This window comes from Dreissena polymorpha, chromosome 2, assembly GCF_020536995.1.
Source record: "Dreissena polymorpha isolate Duluth1 chromosome 2, UMN_Dpol_1.0, whole genome shotgun sequence".
Classification (NCBI taxonomy): domain Eukaryota; kingdom Metazoa; phylum Mollusca; class Bivalvia; order Myida; family Dreissenidae; genus Dreissena; species Dreissena polymorpha.
In genome coordinates, this window is record NC_068356.1 from 113,074,304 (window position 1) to 113,095,423 (window position 21,120).

The 21,120-nt window shown below is 32.5% G+C and overlaps 1 protein-coding gene across 1 annotated transcript; it reads left to right on the top strand.

Moving 5' to 3' along the window:
* The first annotated feature begins 326 nt into the window (after positions 1-326).
* Positions 327-17,315, top strand: LOC127869995 (tachykinin-like peptides receptor 99D). Its single transcript, XM_052412656.1, has 6 exons — positions 327-727; positions 12,470-12,652; positions 13,243-13,393; positions 14,360-14,556; positions 16,706-16,762; positions 17,309-17,315. The coding sequence occupies exons 1-6, from the start codon at positions 327-329 to the stop codon at positions 17,313-17,315; spliced, it is 996 nt and encodes a 331-aa protein (XP_052268616.1).
* The last annotated feature ends 3,805 nt before the right edge of the window (positions 17,316-21,120 follow it).

The window sequence follows — 21,120 nt, forward strand, 5'->3', positions numbered from 1 at the left end:
AGATGAACGGTTTTTCATTTTAACCTTAACTTGTATCAAAATGTATCATTGTGATTTAAGATATTTTTATTTTTATGTTTATTATATATAATGATTTCTTTACTTTATGTATCCATTTAAACCTGATGCTTATAAAATATGATGTAGAGTTTGTGCTTTTTATCTGAAACCAAAATCAATTATTTTAAGCATTTAGCACTTTGTTTATTCTAATTCTGAAATTACTATAATGCCGACTTTACAGAATAAAGCTGGCACCATATCTCCAAGTGTGTGTACGTCGAACTTTAGAACTAGTGGCCTTTGTTCATGCCCGGGACTGAAACATGTCTGTCCCGAACGCCACTTATACCTTGTCAACGACGATGAACGTTACAGAGATGACACGCGAACCAGAAGACCCATACCAGTTCGTATTACCATGGTGGCAACAGACGATATTTTACTTTGCATTCGCTGCGATTCTGCTGATTTCTGCCGGCGGCAACCTTGTCGTCATCTGGATAGTTTTGGCCCACAAACGCATGCGAACGGTCACCAACTATTTCCTTGTCAACTTGGCTCTGGCGGATTTCCTCATCTCTCAATTAAATCTTCCGTTTACGTTTCAATACTTGTTGTATCAAGACTGGTGGTTCGGAATATTCTTCTGCAAACTATCGTGTTTTATATCCCCGTGCACTATCTCTGCAAGTGTTCTTACCTTCATGGCCATTGCCGTTGACAGGTAAGTTCGACAGTTTGAATTTGCAATATAGGGTTATTATAGTGTTTGAATTGTTGATCTGTTTGTCTGTTCCCCAGTGGGCATCAAACGTTTTGCGAACGTTGCTGCAACGTAATATTTAAGTCGCAACGTCGGCAACCATTACCATACGTTGCCACAACGTTGCTTACAAAACATTACCCGGACGTTTCATCAAACGTTGCAGTTTGGTTGTCAAAATGGTGTATATAAAAGTTTTCCCGATGCGCTTTTCTAAACGTTGCTGCAACGTTTCTTTCCAAACGTTGCTGCAACGTTGTATTAAGGTTGCATTCAAACGTTGCAGATTGGTTGTCACAATGGTGTATATGAAAGTTTTCCCGACGTTTTTTTTCCAACGTTGCTGCAACGTGGTATTTAGGTTGCATTCAAATGTTGCAGTTTGGTTGTCACAATGGTGTATATGAAAGTTTTCCCGACGTTTTTTTCCAACGTTGATGCAACGTTGTATTTAGGTTGCATTCAAACGTTGCAGTTTGTTTGGTTGTCACAATGGTGTATATGAAAGTTTTCCCGACGTTTTTTTTCCAACGTTGCTGCAACGTTGTATTTAGGTTGCATTCAAACGTAGTATTTTTTAATTCTTTTTTTAAATAATATAAATATAAAAACTATTTACTGCGAACCGCCCTGTCGATTATTATCGGCAGATATGCACACTGTCGAGTCCGTTTTCTAGAAAGAACAAGTACTTGGTGTCTAAAGAGGGGATAATGAAACGCTCCCCGAGTAGGAATCGTACTTTATAATACTACAGTTCATGCATAGCATCAATGAAAATATGATTTCTTGTAAATTTTTGAAATTCAATTTTTTAAATTTTACAAATCAGTTCTTAAAGATGCTAAAGATGAACTTTAACTCATAATGGCCGGATAAAATTCAATGTTTCAACCAAAAATAGTCAACATCTTTGTCTGAATCTTCCAACATTCGCCGTGGTGTAGTGGATGAGGTGTCCGCCTAGCGATCGGGAGTTTGTGTGTTCGATTCCCACGCGGGCCGCATGTTCTTTATATATTATTTATTAAGTTTCATATACACCATTGGTACAACCAAACTGCAACGTTTGACTGCAACCTAAATACAACGTTGCAGCAACGTTTGGGTGCCCACTGGGTCGCACCTTAACACAATATGAAAATTGATTACTTATAAAATGGCTTACCTGATATAAGCAATTATATAATAGATATTTTATATCCAACAAAATCAACGTTCCAACGTTAATTGCAGTTAGAATCGCGTGCGTGCCGACGTTTACCACAGCTTCTGTTTAAATTAAACTGACGAGATGTCTTGCGAAAAATAATTTATTTGTTATAAATAAGACATTCTACTCACAACTGCCCAGTTATCAGAAGGCTTTGAATAGAGTAATAATGGATATTGCTTATTCTTGTTACAGTGTAATTGAGTATAATATGTTTGATTTTTACCCTTCATATACCGTTCTGTTTAACATATGCTTGAATACATCGACGTATGAACAAGTTTTATAACTTGAAGATATGGTGGTTGTTTAATATAACAAGTCTATATCAATAAATGGTTTACTTCCCAAAGAAAACAACGTTCTCATTTTAGTTTTCCAAGAGTTCATTTCACCTGATTGCAGGCGGGAAAACACAATTAATGTCCTGATTTGATTACCCATGCACTAACATTTCACTTTGCAATTGATTACTGGGAACATATTATTATCCATCTACGCTCTATGTTAACCGTCATATGACAATATTGGCTCGACTGTTTTAAAGCTTTGATATCGGAGAAAAATGTAATACGTCTTCGGTTATTTCTTGTAAAAGGTATTTATAATTTCCACAATGAAACAGGACTCAATTATACTATTATTTATATTAGTTTTTTTTATCATAACCGATTCTTTTTGTGTTTTGTTAGACTTTTGACAATTGATAACATGCTAAAGCTAATAGACTTGTGTACTGTACTAACTATAATTAAGTTATGTAAATTTAAAAAGGCTATTCTGATGAGTGTTCTTCACGCAAAGACCGTGGTTGTAATAAATAAGTTTGTATCAAGTTAACAAACATACGCTACAAGTCGTCTGATTTTTTTCTTAAGCATATACTGAAAGGAAAAATGTATTATGTTCTAGGATATGTCAAATTATGTCACATTAAATATTTTCTCTAACGAAATCTTTGTCGTTTTTTTATTAGTCTTACGCAAATATATAAGTGTTTACATAAATATCATATAAAGTAACATAAATACACAAAATCAACGAATATTGCGCAAAATATTGTAAAATAAAATTTATCCATAAATAATCAATGTTTCTCATAGCAATAGCAAAAAATTAAACGCTAGATGTGGTATGGTAACATTGATTTTACGAAATACAAAATGTTCATATCTATTTACGTGTGGCACAAAAATTTTCATTTTAATTTTCCGAAACGATAGCTATTCATGCGACACACGAACACTAATATGGTACATGAACATGTGTTGAATATATTGTCCCATAAGAAAAACAACAAAAAACAGCATTTAGTTTCTTGTAAGATCTATATTACCAGACCACAATCAGCGTTCGAATGTTGCCTATTGCTGTAATGGACATTGATTTTTTCATGTGTTTACTTTATTTTTCAAATTATTGTAGGAAATATTCGTTGATTTTGAGTGTTTATGGGCTTTAAATCACGTCATTCGTTACAAAATTGACGAATTAAAAAGAAACAAAATATCGCTAGGTAAAAAACAAATCTTTAAGTAATGCTTGAAGAATGATGAAAAGTAAATTACCAATAACATACACATTCATGACATTTTCATTAAATGGGTACTGCAAAGAAACAAAAAGAAATACAATAGTCTAAACATAACATGTATCATACCCCGCAAGAAAAAAAAACACGATAAAATGCAATCAGTCATTTTATTAACGTCCTGCAACGAACAACTTTGCAAACCATACACTGCAATGTTGCATTTATTAACAAATACTAACGAAATATGTATTATAATATCGAACATATTGTATTGTATTGCGAAAAGTCATTTGCTCGAGATACCGTATGATTAGTTATACGTTGCATATAAATCATGCACTTTATTTAATATTGATTTGAGTGTATCTATATACTAGCTCGTCTACTAACTAAACCTAATATTTCAAGATAATAATTATCTTGGCTTAATTATCTTAAGTTATTTATTGGACCCATTTTGCTTTCACTACAAGTAGACATGTACACTTTGTATCGTAGATATTAATACTCGTGTATTTAACTTTATAATTAATAACAATGTAAGTGTTCAGACCACGTATAGAAAGGCTTTCACTTCTATTTGCCAGCGCCCATGTCTCAGTCTTTTCTGTATGCAAAAAAATATTGGGAATTAAAAATGACTTTTTATAAACACATTGCAAATATTACTTTTTTATACCTTTTAATAAGTATATAGTGATTTAACAATGTACTACTTGTTTTAAATTGCGAATCATTTCACGATTATCTTAATTAATTAAATAGTATACTCGACTTAAACATATTCATATTAACACATAATAGTAGATGGTATTATGTTTTGCAAGAAATAATTTCTTGGCTCGAAAAAATGTATGATAATTTAAAACTGGAATCGTATTGTGTCCACATTTGTCTCTTTTTAACTAAACTGTGTAGGTTTGCGCATTGAGAATTCACAATTTTAAATGTAAGAGGCAAATACGCCGGGAAGCTTTGTTCAGTAAAATTAATCGACAATCATTGATTACAATTAATAATCGATAAACAGATCTAAGATTTATAAAACATTTTTTAAAATGATGAATATTGAATATTTGGAGTTGTACAGTTTAACGTATTTTATCTTATTGTATTAACATTAAGCTACAAATAGTGCGTGTGGGTCGATAAAACGCTGGAATCGAATACGAAACAATCATTACTTCAATTATTATGTGATAAGAGTATATCTTTGAATAGTGCACGGCGTATATGTGGTATATTCCCCCAAACTTACGGTACACTTCGCATACTTTATCGGCCAATTAGAGGGATGTAATTGGTATTTTATTCTTCAATAACGTTACCTTCGCTCGGGTTAAGGTAAATACATTCTCAATAGCCGATCGGTATTATATATTTATTCGTAAGAAATAATTAGCAAGCGGCAGTGCTACGAATAGGTTAATGCCCAGGCAAAGTAAGAAGTAAGTTCATAGCATTATGCTCGGAAATCGTTGCAAAGACGTCTAGTCACGTATGTTTGTATGGCGTTAACTTAAACGGCATCCATTTTGTCTTCCAATGATGGTAATAAACAGCATTTACCTACATTGGTCGATTGAAATACAAAAAATTGTTCACATAATATTAAAAACTATAATCTACGCATAACATTTATCACACGGGCCAGAGATCATTTATCTGAACATCATTAAATTCCAGCGAGTAATCGGTTGATACGCGAGTAATCATATTTATGTATTGGTGTCGTATTTAAATCAATTATATTTATATGAATTTATAACATTTGGATAGCTCTAGGTAATTCCCCCACCGTTAAGTCGCTATTCATTAAACATTAAGCAAATATGTCCGATAATACTTGTCCATACGGACACATTGCGCGATAAACAACAAGGCAAGAAGTGGCGCTATTCATGTAATGATAGTGTTATTATTTCCAAACGCATTGTTCTTTGTACACCGTTGGATCGGGTTGAACGTGATGTATGGTGCCGAATGTCGAATTAACGTCAGAGATAACAGTTTTAATCTGAATTTCAGCATTCTTTACCGCAGATCAAATGCAACCCTATCGCTAAAACAAATGTCGATATTATGCGAAGTAATTACGTTTGCGCAACTTGCGGGTCTGACTGTCGTCAAATTAACTTCCAGAGGTTATGAACCTCTCTGTGTTACGATTTATATGGATATCTTAAAATGTATTATATTACTGAATTTCGAACGATTCAATTAGTAAATTTTTTCGTATCATGTAAAAATAAAAGGTAAACACAAAAGAACATAGCAATTTACCAAAACAATAGATAAGTATTACAATGCTATGATTTTAGAAATATGAATTTGTTAGGCGTATCATTCCATGTATAACAACATTTTTATGAAACACCGTATTGTAGTTCATCTAAAGTTTTAACTTATCCGAATATTTGCGACAGGGCATGCACATGCTAAATAATCAATACCTACACACATATCACATACATTTATCGTATTTAAGGAGAAGGGGCTATGTTCCCCTGATTCTAATGTAAATATAACATATTATGTTTTCGGGTAATGGTGCAGCATGTTATAGCAAAATATATCCACAATTACTGATTTGTGGTATATAACTGTGTGTTCACATTCTCATAATAAATGAGCTTTTAACTTCTTAAAGTTGATGTCGATTATTCGCAAAATCTAATATGCTAATCCGAGTCATAAATAAGTTCGGAGTTTTTCTTGATGAACCATAAACAAAGCAATACATTATCTCGTTACAAAGACATATAGGTAGTATGTTTGCAATTCAATCGTTTTTTTTCGACAGTTTAGCCATTTCGTAATTGCTCATAAGAATATTTACACATATCTTTACATATTAAACTATGATTACTATTAACAAAAGCGTTCACAAGAGCACATTGTAGGATGCAGATACTACAATATTGGGCATTTTGTTCTTACCAGGATATAGCTTCTCCTTTTTAAGATTTTAGATGGTATTACATATACATGACATAAAATACATACGTTGATGCAAATACGTTTTATATTGTTAAGTGCTTACTTATACAATTAATAAGTTTTAAGCGCTATAGTTGTATATTGTAAATTGTATATTAATTGTAGCATAATCATTTTTAAACATTTAAACATGTTTGACCAATTTTTATCCTTGTTCAACAACGTTCCTTATTTACTCATACATTTTTTTTCCTTGTCGTTTTATATGATACGGTTGACAGATAACGTGCTGTTAAATGATATATATTTTCTTAAAATATTCTCCACAAGTATTTAAACTATATCGTTAACCTTATTTCTGGTTGCATAACCATGTTATGTTTGTTGTTTACGATTTCATCTTCAAACTGACAGTTTTAAGATTGATTTACTTCACCGTGCATGCACGTATAGTTTTGTTGAAACAAATGGATAACGTGTTCTGCTAATACATTTGGCTGTATTATTTTTTCGAAGGGCGTATTGTCTGCATACGTTCTTTATAAAGTGGTGCATCTGGTAAACAATGCACACGTATAATTAATTATCTCGTTCGTTCTTGATGTTAGGACCCGAAGTATATTTAATAGTATATAACGTACTTGGAAAAATTACAAACATTTATGTGCGGTTGGTCGATACGTACCACAACGGGAAACCTTACTATGTAATTAGTACCATATATAGTTTTTGTTGTTTATTCGTCCCATAACACTTTCCATTTACTGACATTACGCACATAATACACACTCGCGAGATGTTTGTTTATTCAAGTTTAATTAATCATTATTAAAGACATTCACAAATCACAATACTATATTCCATATTTTCACAAGCGCTGACGTATATGTTAATCTTCATAGAAAAATAAGACAATTTTGTGCTCTGGTCAATCTGTAACCAATTAGTAGTTAAATGATTATCAATTGAAACGTATGTATATTATTGCTTTTAAATTTGAATCGATATATATTTTCATTCTTACTTAAAAGTTAAATAAATAACTATATATGATTATTGGAGCTAATTAAAGCCGGTTTAAATACACTGCTTTGAAGTGAACGACCCCAGTTTTGTTATTGTTTGTGTAATCGTTGTGCACGTTTTTGTTCTACAACTTCAAAAGGCTTCACACTATTTTAATTGTACTACAGTGCTTTTATTTATTAAAACAACTCTTATTGTTATTTGGATGAACAAATGCGTTGCCATCAATTTGGTGGACAAATGCGAATGGAACCCCGGACACAAATCGGTACATTCTTCTTATATTGTTTACTGCTTTGCTTTAAAAAAAAACATGTGACTACTATAAGAATAACTTAATGTCTACACGGTGACATAAAGCACTTAAAGTGTCTTTGTAATATCCACAAAGGTATTGGTTTGTTGGTTTATACAATTGATGATTGTAGGACTCGCACTTTGATTATCATAATATGTAGAAATATATATCCACTACCGATTTACTGCGATTATTTGTTTTCTGTCATTTTAACACATTTGTGTTTTTACGGTATATCAGCCCTTATTTGTAACATAAAACGAACCATATGTATTTTACTTGAATTTACCAGGTATATTTTAATACAGAAAGCTGAAGCAATAACCACGTATGGATCTGATATTTATTTGTTTCGGTATAGTATCGCTTGTGATGTGTGCCGTTGAAGTGAGACAGTTAATAATAGTTGTTAATCACAGATATTGCTCGTCTTGCAACATAGCATAATACACACTCTAAATGTGTGCTTCTATATCCCTTTAACGCCATTCATCAAATATGCATGTTTCATAAGGTATCTCCCCATTAACTTCGTCTTTACGTCATAAAACGGCATGTGCTTTCAGTATTAAGTGTTCTGTTAAAAGGTCACAACTGTTTTATGGCGACATGCGTCTCCATTGTTACTAAAGGTTTGTTAATTGGAGATGTAACCGACCTGTGGTGTTGTCTGATGGATTTATGTACTGACATCAACGGCAAAGAATGCCGGAATAATTATATTAAACAGTCAATAATTTAAATAGCTCCTGAAACAGAACGTACAATTGGAAATAGCTTCATGTTGTTGCGTTTGCTTATGTTTTGTTCGCTGTATTTTGTGAGTATTTTCCACATGGAGCAGCATTTTAAAACACTACTGTATTGTTTTATTTGTATTATATCAGTGATGCATCAGTGTATTATAATGTGTTAACTATATCGTTTGTATGTTTGAAAAATGCTGAATGTATTCCTTAACGATCCCAAACGTATTTAATCAACATAAAAATGAGTGTAAATATGTGAAATGTGTGTGTTAAGTGTTGTCTCGTGTGAACGAAAGAATACATTTTACAATAAATGATATATACAATTACTATAACACGCCTTAAATATATTAGCAATATGTTAAAGTGAATTTACAAACTTGTTAATATGCCACTGATATATTTTAAGAGGGGAAAAACACAGAATGTATGTAAAACATTTAAACAAAGCAACATTTTTTCATACCTCACTATGTTAAACAATCCTACATTATTACAACAAAACACAATGAAACACGATATTCTTAAATTTCTACAGTTTAAATTCGATTGGCTGAATTTCAAATTACTCCCTCAATCTTTGTTTGTTTCAGAGCGTTTGGCATTATAATACATATCGCCAACAGACTGAGACTACCATAATAACCCGTTAGAAGTAGACATGTGAATAATTAACTTGGCCGATCATTGATCTGTTAGTTAGCTCTGTTGTATTTAAATACTGGTTGGCGAGTGTTTACCGGACAGTAGTATTTTCCGGACGTTATAAACAATGTGTATTTGTCACTACTGTTCGCATTTAAAAAAGCGTTTGCAATATAAGGACGGTTTGATTGGTGTTTAAAAAGGGGATATAATACAGAAAAATATTATTTTTATATTGAAAGTCCAAAACACATGCGATTGCTGTCTGGAGAAAATAAATGAAGTACACATCCACACCCAAAATCCCAATTCAAAATTATAAGCAGCGCACGTAAATGATTAAACTGTCTGTTTATTGCAAATATACAATCTACAAAGCATTACTTTATTTGTTTTGCTCATAGAGTACAGCAAACAGAAGTACACATGACACAAAAAACGAGTCTCAGGAATATATCGCATTTGCAGTCGGTAGACAAATTCACTGCAAATCTAATTACATCTAAAATCGAATCAATTGTGACGCAAATCAATAGCTTCATTATGCTTTGTTAATCTGCCACATGGGCCATCAGTATTTATAAGAAGTACTACTGCCCTAATACAATAGGCTCTTCTGTGTTCAATGGTATGTGCAATATGATCAACATTCTCGTTATGAAATCCATTTAATGCGTATATTATCCACTATTGAAGTAACCGATTTATTAATTGCTTAACATTTAATGCATATATCAATGTGTCTATAAACATCGTCTGAAATCCTGTATTTAAAATTAAAAGTGCGAAACAGAATCTATGTAAGTATTTCGCATCAGTCAACTTTGACTTTGAGATTGACTTTGTGCACCCTTTTTGATAAACATGTGTATTATAAACCTTTCAATAATTGCGAACATACGGAAGGTCTGTTTTGGCTAGTTACCAATATGTAAATTATTTCATTTATACTTTAATGCAGAACATAAACTATAGTTACATATCATTTTACATCTATTTATATGATATATCATATCAAGATGGATTGCGTACCATGGCAAACCGATGTATTGGCAAACGACTTTAATTTAAATGCTATGATGTTCGTTTACTTATGGACAAAACTACTTCCGTTCTAAGCTCGCCCACGACGCCCAATATGTTGAGTTCGTTGATTCCGAAAAGCAATGAAGGTCTATTTAATCAATGTAAACGTTTGCACGCCTACAAAATACAACAAAATATATTATTTACTATTGTGACGAGTTTTGCTCAATTCTTTAGGCAACTCACTAAAAGGGGTCGGCTAAGCGAAACCTTAATGTAAAGTATTTCCTGACAGAACAGTGAAGTGTGTTTATTTTATTGTAAGTTTCGTATCTAATGAATTGTTATAAATTATAGTTAATTTAATTCGTTAATGCCGAATTATGTAAGGGTAAACTTTCTTTTAAACCAGCTTATATAACGTCAACACAAATGAATTTATTAATGAATATATATTTAATTTAATTCGTTAATGCCGAATTGTGTTAGGGTAAACTTTCTTTTAAACCAGCTTATATAACGTCAACACACATGAATTTAAAAAAACAACAACAACACCGTTCGATTGTGCGTAAACATTCGTCCCATTTGCATCACAATACATCAGCGTCTCATTCGTCTTTCCAATCCATGACCCTTGGTTAAATGACAATGTTTTACGAAATGAAACTGAAATTGTGTCAGTACATCCTGGGACCCTATATAAAACCCAGTAAATCTAATTCTAGTATTTTAAATTTAGATTTAACATATTTTTGTCTAATCGTTATATGTATATAATGATCATAATCATTCACAAAATGTGTGTATGATTTCAAAGTCTATGTGTTTTCAAATTCAATTTAATTAAAATATTCAATGTAAAGGGCAAATAAAACACGTGACTTCTATTCTGTACAAGTAAACACGATTGAATGACGAGGTACATTTTTTGGAAGTGCGGTGTCGCTTTAAAGGGATCTTTTCACGGTTTGGTAAATTGACAAAATTGAAACAAGTTGTTTCAGATTCGCAAATTTTCGTTTTAGTTATGATATTTGTGAGGAAACAGTATAACTGAACATTTACCATAGTCCAATACAGCCATTATGTTTGATGTTGACAATGTAGTTGGGAAATTAAATACAAGTTACAGATGCCACCTTTACCCGGTATACATGTATTTGAATACGAATCTTAAATGAAACGTTATGGTCGCTTTCAGTAAAATAGTTGTTCATCCAGACAGAACAAACCAATACTGGTTTAATATTCACTTTATATGGATGCTAGGCACCTTTGTTGTGATACAGGTAAGATGCGCGCAAACTAATTTGACGCTAGATGCAATATGATAAAATAACAAAACTAATGACGCTTTGCAAGTTACGTAATTCCATAGAATTATGATGTATTATATGTACCGCCGAAATGTGATCACCTGACTTGCATCAGAAATGTGTATGTACGTGCGATGTTCATAAGTACGCATGTCGCTTATAAGTAACAAAACGATACAAACGTCGCGACTTTCGCTCAATAATGTTCCTATTATTCTATATGTATAGACGTTTATGCTAGGGATGTTATTATTTCTATGATAATAATAATATCTTACTAAAACAATTGTTTCGCCTATCATTCTTATAGTTTGAATAAATCATATTTAAAATAATGTCGACATCGTCACATGTAAAATCACACTTGAATTAACAATTTTGCTGTTGATTTGATAATATTCAATAGATACATATCAGCACACTTAATAGACTCATTTTCTAATGACATGTTTTGCAATAAACCTGTTTATTTATATTAGTTTGTTTGCTTATAATAGTGTATGGTATGTAATACCTCATGGTATAGATTAATAACTTATACATGTAGTATATACTAGCTCATGATATATGGACTTAACACTGAAGATACTTTGCAATTCATATCTTGCCTGCGAACACCATTGAACTTTAAATAAACATATACATATATTGCTATTGAAGCGCACAAAATGTTATATTTTGTAAAACATAAATTGTTAAAAATGCAAATGATGTAACTTATATGCATGTAAAAAGATGATTTTTGTTTCCGTCTTTATTATGAAGCATTTTCAAATGAGTTGACATGTTTTTATGAATATATATCGAAACCGGAGCGATGGACTATCTGAAGGTATATTATAATGATCACGATCAATAAATTGTTAACTCTACTCATTGGTAGCATCTCAAGTAGTTTTGATAAGTTTTTAGCAAGTTGATAATGGAATAAAGATATGCTACTGTCATTTCAGATACATCGCCATTCTATATCCGCTTCGACCACGCATGCCAAAACGTCACGTGATTGTGGCCATAATATTAATCTGGCTCTTCTCGATAGCATTGGCATTTCCGAATCTAATTTACTTTGAAACGGCTACTAATCTTGCCGGTACGATCTGCTTTATCACGTGGTCAATAGAAACGGATCTAGCGTAAGTATATTGCAGGTTCGCGTCGTTATTAGCATATACAATCCCTATTGTTAACTTTGTAAGACGAGGTCAATCGTTCATGTGAATCAAAATCGTTGTATTAATGTGCTAGTCTTCTAATAGCGTTGCTTAAAATGTAGAACGAAGTTTATGTATTTCTATATGAATCTTAATTCAGATTCATGTATTGCTTTATCGAAAATTATAATAACTGGTAATATCAATTTATCGACGAATGCTTCTTATACCACAGTCAAAAAACATATTAATTTGAGTCAGCACGATGTATAATAATGTCTCCAATTTTATAGAATACTACAAAATAATTAAGTTAATTAATTTTTTGCGTATGTTTTAGACAGCCTTTACAATGTAAGATATAAATTGTCAACTACTATGTCGAAATATGCTGATTCTGATGTTTAAGTACTTTTATCTCACTTGTTAAAATAACACTCTTAAGAATATTCTATAAGAATATGGATTAGACAAAGCTTTAGGCAAATCTTCCCTTTATACCGTTATTGTGTTTTTCTTCTGATGGAACACTCGTAGTTTTAATTGCCCTACCTCAACCGCACACGTTTCAGGTACAACCACCTTCTTCTTGTACTGAACTACCTGTTACCGTTGCTCACGCTTGTCTCCGCCTACTCGCGCGTTGGTATGGAGCTATGGGGAAGCAGGGCTATTGGGGAGGAGACGTCAATCCAGACAGATAGGGTCAAGTCGAAACGAAAGGTATTATGCCAATTACTAGACAACTGCATTGACATATAGTACATGTTTTATCTTTAGATCCGACTAGGGTATGTTCAAAAGATAGATACCAGTTATATTGCACTTTTCTTATAAGAAGGAGAAATAAAGCTGTCGTAAATACAATATCATGTCGAAGCAAAAAGTATTGTACGAATAAAAAGGGTATTTGTGTTTATGAAAATATAATTTAAAGCGGGTATATACGATCTTGTCAAATATTTATTAATAAATATAAAATGTGTAAAAAAATATTATACATATATTTCAATATAAACTAAAATAAAAGTTAAGAAGAACATGTGTCGAAAAATGCTAAATAAGCCAGATATTGAATTATGAAATCAAAAAAGGCTGTACAGCCGAATTCGCCAGCATGTATATCATGCATGTATGTGAATCTAAATTTAGTTTAACGGTTCATTTGAAATTCCTGCAGCGATATCGATTCATACGGCACACTTACTAAAAAGACGAATGCATCGGTTATTGTAGGAAAATATGTACGAATTATCTTCGTCACAATTGGCTCGGGGCGCTAATTTGTATTTGTTGCATTTTATGAAATTCGTCTTAAATGTATCATTTTCTTGCATATTGTGTGTTATTATAACGTATTTGTATCAATATATTACAAGTCAACACATATAAAAATCGTATGATCTCGCTTTAAAGTGTAAAAGTTAAGAATAAGTAGGAACTTTGTCTGAAGAAAAGACATGTTAAAGTCTAAATAAAAAATACACATCATTGTCAAGTTTAAAAAAGGTAAGGGAAAACAAGAGCTGTCATTTTTAATGCATGTAGTTACAAATTAACTTTTTTAAGTGAACTTAGCTGTTTTATTTAGCTTCACCTATGATTAGATATAACATGTACATGTTACATGTATATATGATTTTCTTATAATTAAATAATGCTTCATAGCGTTGCATTGTTTATATGCAGGAGGTTAAAATGATGATCGTGGTGGTTATAATTTTTGGTATGTGCTGGTTACCAATGCACGTATACTATCTGCTGACCAGCCACTATAGATCTATAACCGAATACAAATACATCCAACAGATCAATATAATCATCTATCTGATGGCCATGAGTAACTCCATGTATAACCTGATAATCTATGGATGGATAAATTCTAGGTAAGAGCTACCTATTAACAATACATGCCCAATATGTACAAATAGTCTGGCGCGAGCGTTTCATTCATTATTAATCTAGTTTCATATTTCAGCTTATTAAGGATTGTTTGATTAAATAAACATAAGGCGACAACATTTGTCACTAACATTGAAGAACCTTATTTGTCAACTGTTAAAGTGTTCATGTATCCGAATTAACCAGTTTAAACCATTTTTAGACTATAATGAGATGAATCGTCAAGCTGTAATAAACAAAAACGCCTTGACAGTTATAGCTTACATGACAGTTTACGTATAAAATTACAATTCCTTTCATTTTTAACAATGTATTATTTGCTTCAACACCATATGTTGTATATATGTATTTTAATTCTGATTTATAAAATTATTTATTGGATTTGAGTCTAGTCTGTATTATCAAGGTATAACTTTCGATCAATTTCGCTATAATTATGCAATCATACATGTGAAATACACGTTAAAATAAAAAGCAAGATTATCTTCATAGAGATTTGGTAGAATTCTGCCATGTAAGATTTTTTTTATTAAATTTGAAGATTCACGCGCTTCGTATAAATAAATGAGCAACAATATTGGCCGAAATATTTACCCAATTGTGGAGGTGTTTTTATTAGAAACAAAGTGCCGCACTTCTTCCATAAACATCAGCTCGATTATGAAATATGTATAGGCTTTTACATATATATATATATATACATTAATAGCTGTTATGGCTTTCATTAGGTCAAGTAGAGACTTTTCTTTTTCTCCAATTGCTGTTCCAATGCCTAGAAAGAGTCTATTACAGCACGTTGTGTCTAAGATACATTGCATCTGGCGTGCATGCCTGTACGTTTTATTCTGTATGCTTCAAGGACATCGTCAGAGCATGTATGAACAAAATACATGTAATATTGTATTTCAAATTATGTTAAAAGCTTTAAAAGTGGAAACTTAACATTTATAAATGTATTGTTTTAACATATATGTTCTTTGTATATTTCGACCTTTAAGTTCAAAATCAATTTCTCATTTTAATACCAAGAGCTTATGTTATTCAGGTATTTATACAAAATCGCGAATTTATACAACAATTAACAAACATATACAGATCGTCAACAAATAAAAATGTAAATATTTACTAGAAACCTTGAACCTAGGTTTTACCAATAAACTAACAATCTAGCATTTGCATTTTTCTGAACATCACTTTGCGACTTCCGTCCTCTTGACAATGGACTAATTGGCCTCAAATTAATGTGTTGCTACAGCCTTAGCCTTTCCATTTTGTTGATTCAACACCCATTATTGCTTCAAGGTCTGTGATTTATTGAATGGTACCAATGGCAACACGAAAACTACACTGAAATCGCAGTATATCCAATTCATGTTTGGCTTTCAATATACGTGATCCTTTCTACAAATGAGTATGACCATTTCATTTAATAGTTTGACTATTAAATCTAAAATATTATGCATGATCAACTGTTTTGTCATGCGCTTGAAAATAAATACATTTTATAGGAAAAAAAGATTACATTGTAAATTAGCAGATATAGTTTACGTCTTTTGACGAAACATATTATGAGACCAACATTTGCGTTCGGACTGGTGGACGGCCTTTTGCTACATAGCTCAGTGTTTATTGAACTTTGACCAAACTGTCTAAATCAAAGTATGCCTATTAAATGGTGGCAAACATTTCCAGCCGGGATATCGGCAACTGACATTTGAGAATTATTGATCTTGAAATGTAAATACGAAAGCCAAATTATCTCTTTCCGCTCACTCATTCATACAGTCATCATATAATCTTCACACATATTTCATGAACATCATTTTTTCAGATAACAAGACTTAAACTCTTGATAACAAACACATTCGCTAATTGGACTTTATTGTTATTGCCCTTTATAAAAATGTCAAATTCGAAATTTGCGTTCTCTTACTGAAACTGTGTTTATCGAATCTTCGCCAAACTTTCTGGATATGTTGGCCTGAAAGTAATAAAATGTTCAATAACCAGCTTATCCTCACTCGGCAATTCATCGTTATTGTCCTTGGCATATATAAACATAGCGAAATTTGACATTTTATATCCTTGGCGTTATATGCTTGATAATTTCATCCAGTGTATATCTGCTTTCAGATTCCGGGAGGGGTTCATTCACGTGCTCTGCTGGTGCCCGTGTCGCCGTCGCAAGAGGTCAGGGACCCAGCTTCGCTTTCGCCGCACGCTTTTCCCAACCGCGACGAGGACTATGTCCGAGAAGTATAGCTCCGATCGAAACGGTTCAACGATGCACACGTTGACATAATACGTGGACACGGAATCCTACGGCACTCGACAATCAAAGCCAAAACACCGTTCGACGAGGATCACCTAGACGGACAGATTATGTGTTGTGAAAAACCAGGCCACTGAAGTGAACATTTTGATATAAAACTAGTATGATGTATTGCTCGATAACATACACAGGTTCGTGTTGGTGAGCTCCACAAAGGATGAGTTGAAAAGCCTCATACGAAGGAAATTAATTTTCTGAATACACATACTAAATAGTTGTACATTCATTAAATTTGTTGTTCATTAAATTGATTCCTTTTTTATATGACCAGAGCTTAATATTTGAAACAATAATGCGAAATGAAACTAGTGAAAATTTTAAGTGTGATAAAAAGTTGGTTATAAACGTGTGTTAATATGTAAGATGCACTCATATACATCATGTTCCTGTTGTAATACTTGCAGAATGTGACATGCGAACTTAAAACATATGTCACTCTGACAACAAAGTTGACAATAGTTTCAAGTGCAGTTCGTTTGTGTTTCATGTATTTTTATTGTGATTGTATTGTTATTTATTTCTTATATGTAGTAAACATTAAATTTCGTACGTGTGCGGATTGGGAAACAAATATAATTGTGTCTTGTTCTGAGAAAACTGGGCATAATGCAAGTGCGTAAAACGTCGTCACAGATTAGCATGTGCAGTCCGCACAGGCTTATCAGGGACGACACTTTCCGTCTTAACTAGATTTTCGGTAAAAAGGGACTTCCTTTAAATGAAAAATACCATAAAAGCGGAAAGTGTCGTCACTGATTTGCCAATCTGGGACGACACTTTAAGCACATGCATTGCTCAATTTTCACAGAACAAGACATAATTGAAATCGAAATACAGATCTGTCCGATGTAAGGTACTGTGAATAATGACTTATTCGTGTTGCTGTTGTTATTTTTCGTCATTATTTCAATGTCAATTAACGACATGTGGTATTTAAAAGTTACAAAATAGAAAAATATATGTGAAATCTTAACATAAAAATCATAACACCTTTGAATGAAATTTCTTTAGATACACCCTTCAAATGGCTAAGCGTGTGTAAAACGGTGTATGTATGTATCAAAAAGTCGTACACGTCTGTCTGAACTAGTATTTAAAGAGTTTAGAATCTACGTCAAATGTTTTATTTTTATTTTCACATCGATTTAACAAGCTCTAACAAATATATGAGATTATAATAATGGAATATTTTGTCATCTGCTAAATTGTCTAGTATACATATTTGGAAACAAAACCGTTTTAATTACAAAACGATACAAGAACATCATTAATTTTCATTGGGCGTGTTAGTAATTGAAAAATTAATCCCATTTGATTAATGAACATTTCTTCAAAATATTAAAACAAGGTATTAGTTGAACGAATTGTTGGCCATCCGACAACAAGAGAAAGTTATCATGAACCTGCAACATCACCACAAAGGTTTTTATAATTAGTCCATGCTTACACCACGTAAACCATTAAGAGGAAACTAATATTTTGTTTCCGTAAAACCTAGATTACAAGTTCAAACAGTTACATTTCGTGTGGCTTACTGCAAGCATCATTTCTTGAGGGACATATTTGATACATTCATTAGACTTATTGTTTTATATGCAACCTATAATTATACAGGCTTTACTGCAGTCAGGCTGCATACGTTGCGAAATTCTCTGGCATTATGGAATAATTGTGTTTGAATATTAATGAGCTATTACTTGGTTGAGATCGTGATTTAGTATTCTCATATGTCCAAATAGTGTGTTTCAGTAGAATCTCTATCAGTTATTGCACACATATGTGTTTTCTACCTCTCTATTAAGCAAAGTGATGTTAAAAACAACAACAAAAACATTGTATTACGACAAGAGAATTAAATGCACACCACAGACCACGATTGCATATTTAAATATTCATGACTGACAGTAATTAACTCCGCTCTGCTTAATAAAGGCAAATGTCTCGCGGCACATGCTAGTTTTAGCTTTTTATGTCGATACGAGCTAGACATATATATGAGGCATTTATTTATGTAATTATGTGTATACATTTGAAAAACCAATACTTGAAAAAGGCATGTTTCAAACTTCAGTGTTGCCACTAGTAAAGGTAAAACTGTTCAGCAAATGTGAAATGTGTACGGTTGTTACATGTATAATTAAGGTCTGGGAGTCTTTTTTACCTAAATCATCCCGTCCTCGAGTGTTTTCTTGAAACATCGTCGTAGACTTCTCTTCTAAGTCTAAGTCAAGTACACTCATAAAGGATAGTCAAAGATGGCATCACATGTAAACCTTACATTAATGTTGAGCCCGAGTGAATACAGGCTAACAATAAATTGTATGTTCACTGTGATGGGGATACTCATTTGCCAAACAAGATGGTGACGTCCCTGCAGAGACACGTTTTTTTTCGCTCTTTATTACCTTTTTTAACTTGTATTACATGCTAAAATGCCGCTCACTTTCGTCCCATATCAGCAAGAAAGTGTTTAGAGTTATTTCGTATTACAATCCGCTTTACAACTTGGCTTTACACGCTTTTCTAATTGGAGCTGTTATAAGGTCATCCCGCATATACATTTCGCAGCGAGTTAAGTCGAGATATAGAGCAAATATTAATACGATATAAATGCTAATCACTCTTTTCCGATATGGCTGGAAAGCGAGCGAAGTTTTAACAATAAATAAACGTAATACAGGGTATAAAACGGCTAAACAAAACCTGTCTCGTCATGGACGTCGCCATCTTGGTTATCACGTATTACCCACTATGGTAACGGTGATAGTTTACTACATGAATCTTCCAAATATGTGAAACATATCTCTCTTTATATTTATCAGTTAAAATTTGCAAATTATTTGCCAATTATTTACCAATTTAAACAACATTTTAGTATTCTATACCATCGCATAACAGACAGTGGTTTCAAAAAAGTCATTTCATACGTAAATGAAATACGGTAAATTTACATGGACATTACTTAAACAATTTAAAAAAAAAACAACAACATGTTTTAATTTAATTATCGGAGTTCTTTCTTTGTTACATCATTGACCACACCTTAAAATAAACACGCATCCAAGATTCTTGATTAGAAGATACGACAAAAACTGTAATGATTTTAAAATTATCAAAATACAATATTATCCAAGTAAAGTGTTTAGAGATCATCGCTCGCAACCTGTTCTAACATGAGTGCATTAAGAGGGTGCAGAATAAGCGGGGGTTTCAGGCAGGGGATTACACTCGGGCTAGACAGAATATAAACTGTAAGAACTGTACCTTTTCAAATATCTCAATTTATAGAAAAACATTTGCGAATATATTTAGTGGTTCTTACAGTTTATGCCGATATCTTACTACTTGAGACAAAATCCTTCTACGTGTGACTCGCTGCCAAAATGTCACGTTGCGTGCTGCAGAACCGTGTACATGTATGCTTTAACATCGAATGTCTGACTAAGAACACAGGCTTGTTAAATAAAGTAAGTCGTATGCAAATCACATTGCAATAAGCAACATAATAATCTGTCGTGTATGCACAAATTGAAATTCTTAAGAAAAATTGTTTCAAAAAGTTATTTGAAAAAAACACACACCACTTAAGGATGTGTTTACATCCATAAACGTTCAATTGTGAACACCACTCAGTCATTCGATCATGCAGTCTAATTACACGCACACTTTAAAGTCGCAGTGTTCAGATCACACTTACAGGAATCATCATGAGTATAAATCGGTAAGGTCATCGCGATAGTTGCTGTGTTATATAGTAAATGTCTGGTTATCTTTTATACAGATAAACGCAAGATCATCTTAAGACTGCAGTTGTTTACGAAAAAAAATATGTGGAAATATGTGGAACGTAACATAACACCCTGTTTTCACAAAAATACGTGTTCGTAAACAATGAACAAATAAAACATTGGTCGTTTTTGCATTAGTGACTATATGTTTCTCTTGTATCCAGCATTAATGTGTCTTGGGTGTGTGTTTTAAAGTAAAAATAATGCATTTCGTTCATGAAGAGAAATTATTTTACTGAAATCCTCAACCACCAAAATCAATTAATATAACACAGCCCTTAATACTTTGTTTAATGTTTAACCATTAAAATATATATCTTATTGTAAAGTGTGTTTGTGTTTTTCAAAAGTATTTAAACGGTGAACACAATCGAATACAAGTTAATGCGATATTTGTTTCAGAATACCATGTATAAGCAAATTGTAGA